Here is a 16,237-nt window from a genome sequence, read left to right on the forward strand (position 1 = left end):
TGCTCCTCACTGGGTCTCTCCGGTTTCTTCCCGCGCCTTCCGTATAAGGACCCGGGGCAGCTCTTTCCCCGTGGGGAGAGGAGCTGGGAATGCTTCGGGCGCGGGGCCGAGGGTGCCCGGCGCTGCACGGCCCCCCCGGCGGGGCGGGCCGGGGGCGGGGAGCCCCGGGGAGGCCCGGGCGGAGGATCCCGCCCACCGGCCCCTCCGCCGCCGCCGGCTCCGGGGCCGCCGCGCTGCGCGGGGCGCGGCCGCTCCGGCCCGGGGCGCGGGTCCGCTCCGCCGGGGGCTGCGCAGACAGGTGAGTCCTCAACGGGACCTCCGGCGGGGCGGGAGGCGGGGAGGGGAGGGCCGGTAGCACCGCGCAGAGCGGAGCTTCCCCCGGGGAAGCACCGGGGCTTCCCTCGCCTGCTACGCCCCCGGTGCCGAGCGGGGCCGGGGGGATCCCCGGGCATCCCCGGGCTCACGGAGAATCCTGGCGTCCGCACTGTCCCCCGCTCCTCAACCGCATTACCTGGGACTGGTGGCGACCCCCGGGGTCGGACTGGGAATCCCTGCGCCCTGCTGCGGGTTGGGAAACCAGCGGTGGGGTAAGGGCTGCCTGTCTGTCGCTGCCGTGCCTGGTCCGCATCCCACCCGCAGAGGTCTTCTGGTGCCGTGGACAAAGCAGCCCCCCTCCCGGGACACCGGGTCCCAGCTAATCCCGGTGATTTCCCGGGCAGCTGGAAGAGGGTACCAAGGGGCTATGTTTGTCCAGCTTACCTCTGGGTAAGGTCCGGGTGCCCTTCGTGTGCCCTGAGCTCTGGTTCCCTCTCGGGACCCTCCCGGATCCCGGGGCTCCGGCAGTGCAGAGGTCAGCTCTGCACAGATGTGACCTTGGGGTGTGCCAGCGTGGCAGGGCTGTGTGACAGTGCCCAGCACTCGCGGTGCTCACCTGTCTGTGCTGTGGGGACCACCCTTGGGTGGCCACCTCTGCACCACACCGAGGAGCCCTGGTCAGCACCCTGAAGCGGGTTTGCCGGTGTTGGAGTGCCCAGGGGAGCAGTGGGATCAGCAGGCAGCTTTGCTGGTGTCATAGCTCGGGGCTCCCGCAGCACTGAGCTCTGCCTGACACAGGCTCGTGTTAGCGCCAGTGGCTTTGATTGTGGGATGGTGGGAGAACACCTGTGTCCTGCCTCCAGAGCTCCGCTGCCACGGCCGGCACAGGGATAGGCTGGGACCGGACCCCTGGACGTGGTGGGACCCAGGGCTGGGAGAGCCGGGCACCGCTCGGAGCGCTCAGAAACGGCCCTTATCTGCTGCCACCACCCTGGGAACTGGTTGCACGCTCAGCTCCAGTGAATTTCCTTTTTCTGTTTTTGTTTCTTTCCTGCTGACGCTTTTCCCCTCCGGAATCAAGGGCTGGATGGGGGCCATGGTTGCGGGGTGGTGTGAGCAGCCCGACCCCACGGTGGGGTGGTAATGGGCAGAGCACAGCAGCACCCAGCACCCACCTGTGCCGGTCCCCTTGGAAGGAGAAAACCCGCCGCGTGTCCGCGTGTGCCCCGGGCGCTCCCGGAGAGTGGAGCCGGGAGCAGAAGCCTTCTGAGCCGCTGCCTGCACAGGTTTTCCGTGGCATTCCCCGGGGGCCGCCTGCAGCGGCCGATCGCCTGGAGCCGGGGCTCGCGCTGGTGCGTCCTCGGGCTGCTGCAGGATGCATCGGCCTCCTGCGAGCAGCGATCGCGGCGCCGTGACCTTGGCAGGGCGGGAGCTCACCCCGCCTCTGCCTCAGCCCGAGCGTCTCCGGTTGTTACAACCCAGCTGCCGGCGCAGGAGACGTGCCCAGACCCTGGGGCCTGATCCTGCCACGCAGGAACCTAAAGAGAGATGATGGTCGGGCATGGGGGAAAGCATGAGCCATGACGGCTGTCCCGGTCCTCATCCTTGTCCCTGCTTCATGGCTAGGGTCAGATGTGGTACTCACAGCCGGCGCAGTGACAGTTCTGTCCCCGTCTTCCCTAGCCTGACACTGTCCCCTTGTTGTCCCTGTCTCAGATGTGCCAAGTGCAGCTGAAGCCACTGTGGGTGTGAGGAAGGCAGTGCAGCACCATGGCTGCAGCACAGGGGGTTCTCGTCCACCCCATCACCATGGGACTTTTCCTGAAGAGCCTCTTCCTCCTCCTCCTCCTTCTCCTCCTGGGCTCCTACCTCCACCCAGCCGCTGCCTTCCCCAAGGGCTGTTACCCCTCAGAAGAGGAGGGGCTGAAGACCTTTCGCTGCAGCAACGCTCAGCTGACCGAGGTCCCCAGAGATATCCCCAATGACACCAACAAGCTCTACCTGGATTTCAACCAAATCCCCTTCCTGCCTCGCGACGCCTTCCGGGACCTGCCACTCCTGCAGGAGCTGGATCTGTCCCACAATGCCATCACCAGAATTGAAAGTGGGGCTTTCCAGGGCCTGGCAGAGCACTTGCTCTCTCTGGACTTGTCTTCCAACAGGCTGGTGTCGGTCAGCAAAGAGACCTTTAACAACCTGAAAGCCAAGGTGAACCTGTCCAACAACCCATGGCTGTGTGACTGTCGGCTGCAGGAGCTGATCCGTGCAGTGGAGCTGGCAGCTGACTCCTCAGGGGGTATCGTGTGCGACTCCTCCACGCAGGAGGAGCACGTGGGCAAAGCTTTCCTGCAGGTCATTGCCGACACGGACTTCTGCAATGTGTACAAGAAGACCACGGACATCGCCATGCTGGTCACCATGTTCGGCTGGTTCGCCATGGTGATTTCCTACCTGGTCTACTACGTACGGCAGAACCAGGAGGACGCCCGGCGGCACCTGGAATATCTCAAGTCACTGCCCAGCAAGCAGCGGCGATCGGAGGAGTCGTCCACCATCAGCACTGTGGTGTGAGCACCAGCGTCCTGCAGGACATGGGGACGTGTGGAGATGGGGACAGGCCACTCCAGGGGCTCGCCACGGCTGCAGGGGCTGTCACCAGCCACCGGCATTGCACAGAGGCACTCATGGATTTGTTCTGTTCTCCTCCTGGCAGCAGCACCCGCAGCTGATGAGCCCCTGGCTTCGGTGGCTGAGGTCAGGGATGGATATGAGCCATGAGCATCCTCCCAAGTTATGAAGGACTGGAGCGACCCGGAGCATCCCCCTGGCATGCGGCCATTGCTCCGACTGACCTGGACAGTTGGATTTTGTCAAAACATTTTTCTATTTCCTTTGCAGAGATCCCTTGGGGCATTAATGGAATCAGTGTTTTCATCTCTCCCCATCTCCCCCTTGGCTTCCCAAGGGATGATCTGGCAGCCAGGGCCTGGGTCCCTGCAGGGAGGGCAGTAGACAGGAGCAGTATAGGTGCATGGCCAGTGCCCTGACAGGCTACTGGCACTGGAGGGTCACGGGCTGTGACTGAAGCCAGTGGGACCAGGAGGTGGGCCAGGAGGTGGGGACACACTGGGACACACAAACTGCCCCATCTTCCATTTCATCTCCCTGCCCCTTTCCTGGCATTCTCAGGCCAGGTGGGGCAAGGGTTATAGGGGCCCCCATTCAGACATGGGGGTCACCGATGGGCAAACCCAGGGCCTTTCTCCTCAGAGTGTGGGGAACGAGAACCAAACGGGGAATGAGCTCCCTGGGGCAGAGCCCTTTGGGGCTGCCAAGGGATGTGGGTACTGATGGAGGGGCAGCTGGGGTCCTAGCAGTGGGTCCAGCCCTGCTGGGATGTTGGGGGAGCGGGTTTCCCCTCGGTGCTCTTGGGGACCACGTGGGAGGGTGTTTGCAGCACCCTTGGCCATCTGCTCATGCCAGAGGGGAGCTCCCATCTCACAAGCTGCTGACTGGTCACTGTGATGGGAAGCAGGATGGAGGGAGTTGCCACGGCTCCTCCATCCTCTCCCCACTCCTGCACTGCTGTCAGGAGCCTGAATCTCCCCTAAAATATCCCAAAGTCCCTTCTTGACACTTCCAGTATTGGGCTGCAGGTTGCTGGTGGCAGTGGTGGAGGTGAGCACAGGGCTGGCACAGGCAGGGGTCAATGCCCACTGTTGGGCATGCAGGGTCCAAGTAGCAACTCAGAGCGAAGCCAGAGCAGCCCCAGACTCATCCACCTGTCTGTCTGGCCTCTGGGACATCTGGTTTTGCTGGTTTTGGCCTTTTTTTAAACCAACCAATGCTAAATTGCCTTAACTCACCAAGAGCACCAACCAAAGCTGCTGGAACCTCCTCTGTACGGGGCCAGACCTGCCTTGTTGCCGTGCCCAGCCTCAGTCCCTGGTGTGGGCAGCACGTTTCAGCACAGGCAGGGCTCCGTCCCCGGCCGCTGTCTGTGCCCTCGTGTCCCGGCGCCGGTGGGAGCCGTGGGACTGAGTCGGCCAGGAGCGGGGCCCACTCCCTTCCACAAGTGCCTGATTCCAGCACAGAGCAGGAGCTCTGCAACGCACAAACACCTCAGCCCCAGCTCCCATCCGGGCGTCCCCGCAGCCCCACGGCAGCTCCTTCCCCCTCTAAAAGCGGCTGAGGAGAAAAGGGGCTGGGGGGACCCGACTGAACCCCCCCAAGCTGCTCCCCCCAGGCCACCGCTTGTGCCTGCAGCATGGGGGATGCTGGGACCACCCGACCCATCCGTGTTTGGGTTAAGGGACATTTTAGTTCTTACTTTATACGACAATAAAGTTGGCTTTTACTTCGGAGCCAGTGGCCGGCGTGTGCTGGTGTGTATGTGTCTGTGTCACCGGGCCCTGGTGACATTGTGGCTGCAAAGGAAAGACGGAGGTGCCCGCGACAGCCGATGTCTTTGTGGGCAGGCGCTTGCAGAAACAGGACACCCGTCCCTCCGGTAACCCTGCCCCAGCCTTCAATAATGAACACCCGCGGCTCGGCTCAGGTCGCTGGCACGGTGCCGGTCCCCGCGACACCCAGGACTCCGTGGAGTGGTTTCCCAGGGCTCTGCTGCGCTCTCTACCCTCCCGTCCCCACCGGAGCAGCCCCCCGGCATCGCGTGGCACACGGGCAGGGTCGTGACGGCCGGGAGGGACAACACCACGGTGCCACCGGTCCCACAGGAGGCCTCTCCGGTCACAGCCTGGTCCCGGTTTGCCGGTGCCACTCCCCGCGCGATCCGCGCTGGAGTCTTGTGCCATGGAAGGTGAAACCCGGGCCCTAACTCAGAGTGACAGTTCCCGCTCGTGGGACATTAACCTTGTTTGTCACTCGGCTGTCTCCAGACGCAGACCCCGGGCTCTGGAGCAGATGGCTGCCGTCCCCCTCTCCGGTCACTCCCTGGGGATCCTCCTCCCGCGGCTCCCGGAGCAGCTGGGGAGGGCTGGGGGACACGCAGGACACGTGGGCCCAGCTGCCACCCTGTCCATGGGGCTGTGGCTCCCTGGAGTCCTGCCGGTGTCCCTCTCACGGGGCTGGATGAAGCTGAGTCCCCCGGGATCAGCCCTGCTCTGGATCCCGTCTGTGGAATTACTTGGATGGAAACCATCAGGCTCATTACAGCCCACACGGATGAGCACAGGGGAAAGGAAATAGATTCCAGGGGTTTGTCTGGATGTGGAACAGCCACTGGCCTGTGTGGGTGTACAGGGGGATGAAATAAATAAGATTTGGGAAGGTAACTTGGTCTGGGATAGATGGAATTGTGCTGGACTTAGGCTGTCAATAGTGTCAGATCAGTGTGTGATAGAGAATAGGGAAGAACAGAAAAATGAGTTTATGGGGTTGTTTCCTGGGGGTGCTGTGGTCAACCTGGGGTCTCGGAAGCAGGGAGACACAGACTGCCAGATGGCTTAAACCTCAAGGAGGGATTTTTCTCATCCCATTCTTTCCAGTTGCGAGGTGCTGTGGGACAGTTCCTGCTGGGAGAGGGAGCTGGCACTAGGTACGGAGGGTAGAAAGGCTCAGTGTTAAAGGCAACACTTCTCCTTCAGCAAGAAATTAGAATCATCCCTTTTAATACCCTTCCCTGGGTAATTCATTTCCTGATGTAGATTTATGCATAGGGATCAGCAGCAGGAGAATTAACAGTGTGACCTCCTTCAGTGTGTTCCAGCATGCCGGTAAATCTCTGTTATTAACTTCCAAGGAGCTCTGCCCTCCCGGTCATCAACCAGCCTGCTCTCCTCTCCAGGGTGGAGGAAAACGTGTCACTGGGGCAGGATCTAAGACCTGAATCCTCTTGGCAGGGATGACTCTATGCCTGCTTGGTCCTGAAATCCCTTGGGAGCACAGGGATGGAGGAGAACCCCTGGGAATCCCCCAGGATATCCAGTGCCAGGGGACACCCTGCCTGTGGGTCCATGCTTCCAGCACAGGGCTTTGGGAGAAGGTTTTGGGAGAAGCCTTGTTTTCCTCAACCCACAAGTGAAGCGTGTTCCGCAGCGGTGGCCCCAGACTGCATCCTGAACTTTGAACTGATTAGATTTCCAAAAGGGAAGGAAGGATGTCTAATTGTTAAATTTCCACAATTAGAAAAATATTTATCAATAATTAGGAGTGATGGCAGCGATTACACTGGGAATAAAGCCAGGCTACACTTCATCACCCTCCTTTCAGTCAGGGACCTTATTTATTTCTTTTCACCCCCCAAAAAAATCCATGTAGATCTGCGTTGCTGTCAATAATGAATCATCCTTGTTCACTGCCTGCACAGGACTCATTAATCCGATGATGCCAGTGGTTCTAGGAAGGCTGCTGGGCACATCATGTGGTCACTGGGCTTGGGCAGCAGAAAATTTAATTTCAGTGCGTAGGAAAATGAAGCAGATCTAAAAATCACAATAGCACTTCCTATGCCTGTGGTTGAGAGCTCAGCAGTTCAGCTGGCTGCACACTCCCCTCCACACTCCCTGGTGATTTTCCTTCTCATCACTTGTCCAAGGCAGGCATGGCCGAGTCCAAGGATCATTTTCCAACAGCTGTTCTTTTAGGATGAAGTTGTATCAATTAATAAAGTTGTGTGACCCTCAAAGTTTTCCCTCTCAGAGGGAAATATTGTATTTCCAGGTATTTTTCCTGTCACTAAGACCCAGGACCATCAGCCTCCATGGTGTGGGGCTCAGGTTCATCCTCCTGAGGAAGAACTGGGGACCTGTGTCTGTGGCACCTTCAGTGTCACCTGGACACTCTTGGAACACCCTAGACGCTTGGTCAAGCTTTGTTTTCAAGCAACTCTCCACTGGAATTGCTCCTGGATGGGTCCTTGGAGGAATTCCTGGGGATGGATTAGCCAGGGCTGTGCCACACCTATGCCAGATGTGATGAGTACCTGGGATGTGCCAACCCCAGGGCACCCACTCTGCCTGCTTCCCACAGCCTCTCTCCTTATCACCTGTGAGCTGGGGCCATGAGTTGTGTCCTTGGCAGATCTGTGGCTCCTTCGACTTCTCTTGTCTTAAATTTAGAGGGAAATCTTGTTTGTGGGTTAATGAAGCTGATGCAGGGAATAACAAGACAACTTTCCCACCAGAGCAGAAGTGTCACTGTCACCCAATGGATGAGCCCCGTCACCGCTCGCAGCTCAGCAGTGAATGTTTGAACATGTGTTCCTTAAGAGTTTCTCAAGTGGGTTGTTCCAGGCAGCTCTGATGGGAAAACAATGGGCTGCAGCTTCCAGCTGGCAGATTATTCCTGTTCTTTTGCCATTTGTGGATGTTTCAAAGCTCTTGTGTGCTGTCAGTATGTACTGAGATCCAGGAGGTTTGTGTGGAGAAGAGGACCGGAAGTTTGAAGTTCTAAATTTACTATTTGTGAGGACTCCTCAGTGTTCTGGAGATGCTGTGGTAGTCCTTAGCACAGAGTGAGGTCAGAGCTGGGGTAGCAGGGCAGGTTAAAGTGGGGGTTCAAAGGCCTGAGCCTGGCAGGGGTGATGGAGTTGCCCCACCTCACCAGAGCATCAGATTTCCATGATTCCTCCTGTAAAACCAGAGCCAAGCAGAACAGGAGAATTTGAGGAGGGTTTAAAACAGTGAGGAAGGATCTTGTAGTTCCTCAGGAGCTTTTGCAGCTGGGAGGTAGAGAGGGATGGGAACAGTTGAGGTGAGAGCTGATCAAGATTTGTATATCCTGAGGTGTGGCAGGGAAGAGAGGTGTGAGGGACGGTGTCAGAAATGAAAAGCTCAGCTGCTGCCCCAGGCACCCAGCTCCAGCCGGATGCAGAGGACTTTCACACAGGAAAAGTCACAGAGAAGCTACTTCCTGTCAGGTTTTATGACTCTTCACAGAATTACTAACACAAACTCCTTTGCAATGAGATACTTAAATATTTGAGCTATTTTTCTACATTTAGAATCGTAGAATTCCAGGATGGTTTGGGTTGAAAGGGACATTAAAACTCATCAGCTGCACCCCCTGTCAGGGCAGGGACACCTTCCACTATCCCAGGGTGCTCCAAGCTCTGCCCAGTCTGACCTTGGACACTTCCAGGATCCAGAGAAACCTGTGCCAGGGCCTCACTACCCTCACAAGGAAGAGTTTCCTCCCTGTACCCAACTTAAATTGTCCCACTAGGTTTGAGGCCCACTGAAGAAGTGGAGGTGCTGTAAAAGCTTTTAGGGGAGAGTACACTTCATTTGTGACTCTCCATGGCTCTTAGTAGCTACTTAGGGCTTTTTTCCCCTCATAATTGATGCATGTGGCATTTCGTCTTGCTGAAATAGGCCAAGAGAACCAGGCAGCACCACCAAGCCTGGCTGCTTCATCTGTCTCAGCCTGAGTCGTGCGCGGTGTCCAGTTGGCAGTGAAGATAATCAGCCCAAGGGCAGTGGAAATGCTCATTACAGCACACTTTATTTCTCAGTATTTAATAAGTAATGATTCTGAAAAGCTCGGAGCGGGGTCTGTGCCTGTGCCGTCTCCTGCTGTGTTCCTGTCACTATGGATAAGTTAAACTGGGTTGAATCGGGTCGATTTTTGGATGAATACCCACCAAGGAATTTCGAGATGTTGTAAGAAGTTGGGGTTGTTGAGTGGGAGATGCTTCTTTTGCTTGACTTAGATTTGCTTTGTGAAAAAAAGAAGGAAAGCTGGGCACTGCTTTCCATGGCTCAGTGTGTGCGTAAAAACTGAATTCTCTGATGTCCCTCAAAAAAGTGAGTCAGGAAGGTAGAAACTCCCACAGAGAACAGCTTAGAAAGAAGCTCTGAAAGCCCATGTTCCAGGAGCGTGCCATGGGAGGTCCAGCTGGGGCTGGGGAACAGTTGGAGTTACACATGATGTTCTTGATAGTGGTCAAATAATCTTTAAACCCTCAGTGAGCAGGGAGATGGATCGCTGCAGATCTAGCAACTAACCTTCCAAAGTGCGTTGGGGTGAGGTTTCTCTGGGAAGAAAACGTTCCCATTAGCTCAGTGCTCTGGCAATTTGTATCATCCGGTGAACTCGTCAGGAATTCACAGCTGGTGTAAGAGGATCGTCTGTTCCTGCAGCACCTGGGGCCAGCTGAGCCCTGCACGAGGGTTTGGTGCAGCTGAAGGGGAAGATGCAACAAGAGGAGGTGGAGGAGGCTCTGCAGTCTCTCTGCTTTCCTCTGGAATGTTCCCTCTTTATTCTGAGGACAAAGAGAGAACTATAACCTGGGTCCTTAATCCTTCTGAATGCTAGGCTGTGTAATCTGTTAGTCACCCTCTCTTTTGTCTTGGAGACCTGATTTTCCTTTCTCCTCATGTCCAGGCTGGAAACAGTGAAAAAAAATGTGGGGAAAAAATTGGGGGGAATATAATGCTTTTAAATCTCAAAGATCAAATACTTCTGTTTGTTTCTGCTAGAAATTCCTCACAGGGATTTTGGCATATGCCAGTCTGGCACATGACTCCATCACAGCCACCTGCCATCCTGCCTGGAATTGTTTGTAGCTCCTTTGTGTTCTCTGAGCAGCACAAAGCTGTGGCGTGTCTGGTGTCACCACCAAGAAACAGACTCTGCACTAAGCCACGTGACAAACTTCCTTTTTTTCCCATTTAATTACTTTTCCTTGTATGAACACTGTGTTTTTAAGCAGTGCTTTTTGCAGTCTAAGGAGTCCCTGAACACAGGAAAACCTAGGGGTGTATGAATAAGGATGTTTTGTTCCACAGGGAATGGAAGATTCCAGGATTGGCAGCTAAAATGAAAAGAACACCACAACACCAAGAATTCTTTCCCAGCTGCTCTTTGGTTTTCCAGTCTCTGTCAGTTTAATAGCAGGATTCTGCTCCATACATTCTGGCTTGAGGGCTGGCACAGGTCCGACACGTCACCTCATTGTTGGGACTGTAAGTTCCAGGACCACAAACCACTGTGAAGAGGACAGAGTTGGGGTTCCAGCCACTTTCCCCCTCCTCGGGGGGATCATCAGACATGCCCATGAACCTTCCCAGTGCCTTGTGGGTGCTCCTGCCCTTCCAGAGCTCCCTGAGCCTCTGGCTTAATCCCTCCCAACTCAACAACCTGCAGCAGGTGTTGCAAAAGAACTTGAAAAATCACCAGAGAACTTTCTAGGAGGACTTTCATGAAGGGAATTGTTTCTCATGGGCTCTGGATCTTGAGGATTGTCACTCACCAGTGACCTGGAAGAAAAAAAGCCCACTGCACTGCTTCTACTTTGCATGGAAATGCAGCTACACCTGTGAGTGTACTGACACGCTCCACTGGCTCATTTCCTATCATTACTTTATATCTACAATGTGAATGTCTTCCCAAAGGATGAACAGAAATATCTCTGCTTTTGACCCTAATATTTCCTTAATCCTCCCCAGAGCTCTATGCCCAGCGCTAATCAGCTATATTTAAATCAGTGAGCTATATTTAAATGGATGTATTTTATATTTACCACAGCAGCTGGCACAGTTCTGGTGAGTGTGGTGATTTTTCCCAAAACCTGGCCGGCAGCTGTCGATGGGAGTCATGGAGAGGCTGTTGTCCACGTACTGAATTGTAGGAACAGCATGAAACTCATGCTTCAAAACATGCTTCAGCTGATGGAAAAACTCTCCAATTAGCTCTGCTGCCTGAAATTCAGAAGTATTGGGAGAATAAAAATACAGTTGGTTGATTTTTGTTGATTAAAAATATCAGGAAATATTTCCTTCTCCTGATTTCCACATACCAACTTGTTACCTTTATTGGGAGTGTACCTTGACTTCAAGGGGCTTGGAATCAGACCTAGGATGTGGTCTGATCCCAGGATTTAATATTTAGAAGGCAGAGAGAACAGATTTTAGAAACTGGCTATGGCAGACTTAATTAAAATTGCATTCCATTGACCAAATAATGAATTTAAAATTTCATTTAGGGGACTGGAAGTTCAATATAAATAATAATGTTTATCATTCTTTACTATTATAAGTAAATACAAAGCAAGTAATGAGCCTGATTTTTTAACTGCTTTTTAAAAGCTATTTGTATCAATTTAACTTCTAAACCCATTTTTCTTCCTGAATGGAATTATTTTAAATCCATGAATCATCATTTACAATATTAATCCTACAAAATCTGGGTAAAGATGGATTACTACCAGTCACATGTGCAGGAGCTAAGGCAGAGGTGGGTGTTAAAGAGGTTAAAGAGGTGAAGAAGACACAAGGTGACTGTCACAGAACCTGTCGGACTCTCCCATTTGTCACATCCTCACAGTCATAAGGAACCTTGAGGCAAACTTCTTCCCATCCTGGTGCAAATGGATTGACTGTGCATGGAGGAAAAAAGATCCATAAAAAAGAGGAAAAAGATAGATTATGTCCTTGTGGTTTCCAGTTCCTTCTTTTGTTTAGTAAGAGTCAGAGTTCAACCAATATAAAATTGAGGGGAGTAGGGGGAAATACACTCAGCTGAAAGAATGCAACTAATGTCTCACATAGCAACCTCAGGGTCCTAAAAGGGCTGAAGTTTTATGTAAAATTAAAAATCTTTGGGTCATGAAAGTTTCTTGACGTTACTTAGGGGAAAGTATCCTCAAAAGTGTTCCATAACCTGTTGGATGGTCCTTCTTGATGTGTGGTGAGAACAGGTACAGGAGTGAATGTGTTCAGAGAATTAAATAACTTCCTTCCCTCAGTGACTACTCAAGGCAGCATCAGGGCTGATTTATCTTGTGAGGTTAAACTACCTCAGCATTGCCCTGAGGGAACTCTGAGGGTCTTGCTTTAGCTCTGTGCAGTTTCCTAGATTCAAGCAAAAAAATTCAAGGCTGGGCTGGATGAAACTTTCTACTTGGTCCAGTGGAAGGTGTCCTTGCCTATGGCAGGGGGGGAACTGAATGAGCTTTAAGGTCCCTTCCTACCCAAACCATTCTATGATTTTAAAACCAGACTTCCTAAAAATCAAATACTGAAAACCTAAATATGATAGTGACATTAGGGCATATTGTGGGCTGTCTCCTTCCAACAATCCTCTCTAACCTTGGTAATAACTACTCTCTCTAGAACTGTAAAAAGTTGAGCGCTAAATTTAACATAAAAGCTGCTTTTTAGCTCCATCTGTGGGCAACAAAAAAAAATACAGGGACTCAAAAGAAAAAAAAAAAAAAAAGGGAAACAAACCCGGAACAACTTTTGAAGGTGGTCCTGACTCTGATGTTTTTCACAAGCACTCACGAGATGTTCATAACAATAAACAACCCCTCCCAAACAAGCACTGAAATCGATTACCTAGAAAATTAACAAACAGCTCATGCTGGAGGCCGTTCTTTGGTGTCCTGATTGAGTGGCACTTGTAGGACGACTCTGTGATGTGGCAGGTCAGGTGGGAGATGGTACTGTTGAGGATTTTGTTCAATCTCTCGACGAACAAGCCGTTGTTTTTCAGCCTGCAATGCGTTGTGCTAAAGCGAACAGACATCTGATAGGCATGGTCAGCTTCCCTGTAGGCTGGGAGGAAATATCTTGGGTGTGAATCTGGGGTGTTAATCATAGATCCAATCTTGGACAGATTATCAGTTCTTTGTATCTGAAATATGGGCTTTTATTCAAGATTAAATACATAAATAAAGCACAGTCATTAATTATGCCACAACATAATTAGTCCTTGCCAGAGCTGACTCAATAGCAAGAGACATTTTAGTTTGAAGTGTACAGGAATTTATGTACTTACTGGACACTGTTCCCAAATAATAACAAAAAAGGAGGTAAATAGTAAAATGGCAAAGAACCAGCCTGTCTGCCAATCTGTGTGTCTGAAATATATTGGTGCCAATTTTATGCAATTATGATGTAGGAGTAATATTATTATTATTTCAAAAGTTAGTGTTTCTCAAGTCGTTTTGGGTTGTTACGTTGTGAGTGGGAAGTAATGTTGGTGAAGAGTTGTTACAAGAGGTGGAAGGGGCTGGAGTGCAGATCTTGTATAACTCTGGAATTCTTGCAGTTGATTCTGCACCTAAGGGTAGAGATTATTTTATTGCCAAGCATCCTTGGGGGCAGTAATATTAATTTTTTTCCAAAACCATGAGAGGGTGCATGTGTGTGTATAAGTAAAAAAAAAAAAAAAATATTCTGTACATCTTAACTACTTTTTTTTTTAAAATCAAGCCTTGCAATAAACACAGAGTTCACGAACCCACCAATCAGCAAGGGCCATGTGCTTGCTCCTAACTTAACAATCTTACCATAAACCATGAATTTATAGGCCTCAATCATTTCTGTTTCTTCCTGTGTTGTAGTTTCGATGACTTTGTGGGAGAGAATGCAAGTGTAGGCACCAGACATTGACACCCTGAAACCCATCACCATCAGCTTCCCTGTCTCTGTCAGATTCACATATCCTTGCCCTAAAACAGAAATACTGGATTACCAGAAATGTCCACTTTATGATGCATTTAGAACATTTGAAGATGAAATCTTGCTCCTGTGTATAATGATGCTGGTTCATGTTAGCTGAAATTATCTAAAATTTACGACTTTTAGGTTTTGCTACGAATTTCCTTTTAGCTCAAGCATTTGGAACTTTTAGAGAAAGAAGATAAATGGAGTTTAATGTCAGAATTTGTGGAAATATCTGGCAAAGGGCCAAAAACTATTTGGAATCACTGGGGGGGGTGGGGGGTGGTGGTGGGTACGAAAAGAAACAAGGAAAATATGTGATATTTTTAGTTTGAACTAACCTTGTAAATCTGTTCCATCTGGACCAATCCACAAATAGTTGGGATCTATTATTCTTTCTTGAGAAAGAGCCAAATCCATACAGACCAGGAACGGGCTGTTTGTGAACACCTTAACGTACACACTCACTGCATTACAGAATCAGGTAAATTATGTAAAATGCCGATATTGAATTAAAACACAAAAAAATCCCCTCACTGAAAATTGTGTTTAAAGTGTATTTTTCAGTTTTGGACTTGCAAAATTTAATATTAAAAATTAATCTCCATTTGTGCCTAATTAATATCCTGGAACTGTCCACAGTGTGGCTGGTGCTGACTGTTAGAGGGAGACACTCAAGTCCCACACACAAACTGTGGTGCAGGCAAAACAAAAGGCACCAGATTTTTCACTGAAACCCTCATTTAGATGTTAAATTTTCATCAGTCCTTCAAACAGCACTATGGGACAAATATATTTCCATCCCCACGCCCCTTTCTCTTGTTCCTGTGCATACAAGGTTCCATGTGTACTGGTGCTACATAATGATCCCAGGGCTTAAAACCCCAAATTCCAGTAAAAACTAAATATAGATAGAAAAAAGGACAAATTTACCTTCATGCCTGGTGTCACCATAAACTTCATTCTTTCCAATTAAATCAATAGATTGCTCTTCCTTCAGTTCCTCTCTTGCTGTAGAGAAAAGTAATTGGAATATTAGAAATCAATCTAACTGTATGATTGTTAATCCTTTATTTCACCCTGTTTTTTGTCTTTTTTGTTTTCCTCATTTGTGTTACTTTTTCTTTTTCCATACTCTTTTTTTCTTAGCAACAAGCAGGAGTCCATGTTTTTGATCTGTCACTTTCTAATTGTTTTAGTGCCCATGTTGCAAACCTGCTTGGATGTACCAGGCTCCAGATCAGATGAACCTTCCTCTTTACAAAAAGCCACTAAAAGAGTTATAAAATCTGACTATAAAGTGAAGGCTCTGCAGCATGACCCTGAAACAACAGAGGGTAGGGATCTCTCAACCCTTTCCTTTTTGGAAAACAGCAGACTAGTGTCAGGCATGAGGAATCTGTGACAAGAATCCCCAGGAGAGGTGAAAATCATTGGAAATAGGGTTTTTTTCCAGGCCATGGGCACACTGGGGTGGTCCTGCCTGTCTGTTGTGTCCCAGGGTTGAGTCTGGGGGACAATGGGGTGTCACTGGAACCTATGACAAACCCTCTTAAGGGGGTTTAGCTCCCTGTCCCCTCTTAAGGAGCTTCATCATCCACTCTGAGGGAAAGCTTTTGGGGACATTTGTCCGCTACAGTGGAGCAGTACCCACCAAGGGAGTGTCAATGGAACCCACCTGTCCCCTCTAACAGGACTTCAATCCCCCGCTTTGAGGGAAGGTTTTTTGGGCACATTTGTCCCCCATAGTGGAACATTACCCACCAATGGGGCGTAATGGAGCCCGCCTGTCCCCTCTAACAGGACTTCAATCCCTCACTCTGAGGGAAGGTTTTTTGGGCACATTTGTCTCCCGCAGTGGAGCAGTACCCACCAAGGGGGTATCGCTGGATCTCACTCCGTCCCCTCTAGCAGGGCATCAATCCCTCACTCTGAGGGAAGGCTCCATGAAAATTCCCCACCCCTCTCAGCAGAGCCGCTGACGTGCTCCCATCCCTTTTACCACCCTCTCAGTGGACCGGCCTCACACCACCACCACCACCAACAACAACCATGCAGCTGCTTCCCACCTCTAGCCCCTCTCACCCCATCCCGCCGCTACCACCACGGCCGCCACACCCAGGAGAGAGCCCGGGGAGCAGCGGGGCCTCCCGCCGCCCCCCGCCATTCTCCCGCTGCCCCTCACAACGGCCGCCGCGGGCGCGAGGGGGCGCTAACGGCCCCCCCCCCCCCCGCGCGCACGCCGCTTCCCGCCCTTTTTCCTCCCCTCAGGGCTGAGGGTGGGAAGGGTGAGGTGTCCCCGCCGGGGCTCCTCGCTCCTTCTCCGCTCCCTCGCCCACACCCGGTAGTTTTTACACTGTTTTTAAAACATTCTGCTTCCTCGCCAGCACTCCACTGAGCTTTTTAAACCGTATTTTGTTGTGGGGAGGTGGGCTTTTTTGTTGTTGTTGTTGTTTTCTCGCTTTCAGGCCCCTGAGGTGCTTGGCAGGGAAGGACGGCCCCGGCCTCCCCCT

General features: G+C 51.6%; 2 protein-coding genes across 2 annotated transcripts; one reads left to right on the forward strand and one right to left on the reverse strand.

The window, feature by feature from the left end:
- The first annotated feature begins 1,955 nt into the window (after positions 1–1,955).
- On the forward strand, positions 1,956–4,679 carry LRRC3C (leucine rich repeat containing 3C). Its single transcript, XM_062508350.1, has one exon. It carries the CDS (start codon positions 2,086–2,088, stop codon positions 2,884–2,886), a length of 801 nt encoding a protein of 266 aa, XP_062364334.1. The 5' UTR covers positions 1,956–2,085; the 3' UTR covers positions 2,887–4,679.
- Positions 4,680–10,163: 5,484 nt separating this feature from the next.
- Positions 10,164–15,891, reverse strand: ZPBP2 (zona pellucida binding protein 2). The gene is made up of 8 exons (XM_062508335.1): positions 15,810–15,891; positions 14,658–14,735; positions 14,066–14,191; positions 13,571–13,732; positions 12,615–12,833; positions 11,568–11,653; positions 10,799–10,976; positions 10,164–10,264 (listed from the first exon to the last, which is right to left on the reverse strand). The coding sequence occupies exons 1-8, from the start codon at positions 15,889–15,891 to the stop codon at positions 10,164–10,166; spliced, it is 1,032 nt and encodes a 343-aa protein (XP_062364319.1).
- Positions 15,892–16,237: the final 346 nt, after the last annotated feature.

This window comes from Cinclus cinclus, chromosome 24, assembly GCF_963662255.1.
Source record: "Cinclus cinclus chromosome 24, bCinCin1.1, whole genome shotgun sequence".
Lineage (NCBI taxonomy): Eukaryota > Metazoa > Chordata > Aves > Passeriformes > Cinclidae > Cinclus > Cinclus cinclus.

Coding starts and splice junctions, on each gene's coding strand:
- LRRC3C (XM_062508350.1), top strand. CDS start 2,086: ATGGCTGCAGCACAGGGGGTTCTCGTCCACCCCATCACCATGGGACTT.
- ZPBP2 (XM_062508335.1), bottom strand. CDS start 15,891: ATGGCGGGGGGCGGCGGGAGGCCCCGCTGCTCCCCGGGCTCTCTCCTG. Junction 14,736..15,809: donor GGTGGTAGCGGCGGGATGGG/GTGAGAGGGGCT, acceptor TTTTCTCTACAG/CAAGAGAGGAACTGAAGGAA. Junction 14,192..14,657: donor TGGTGACACCAGGCATGAAG/GTAAATTTGTCC, acceptor TCTGTAATGCAG/TGAGTGTGTACGTTAAGGTG.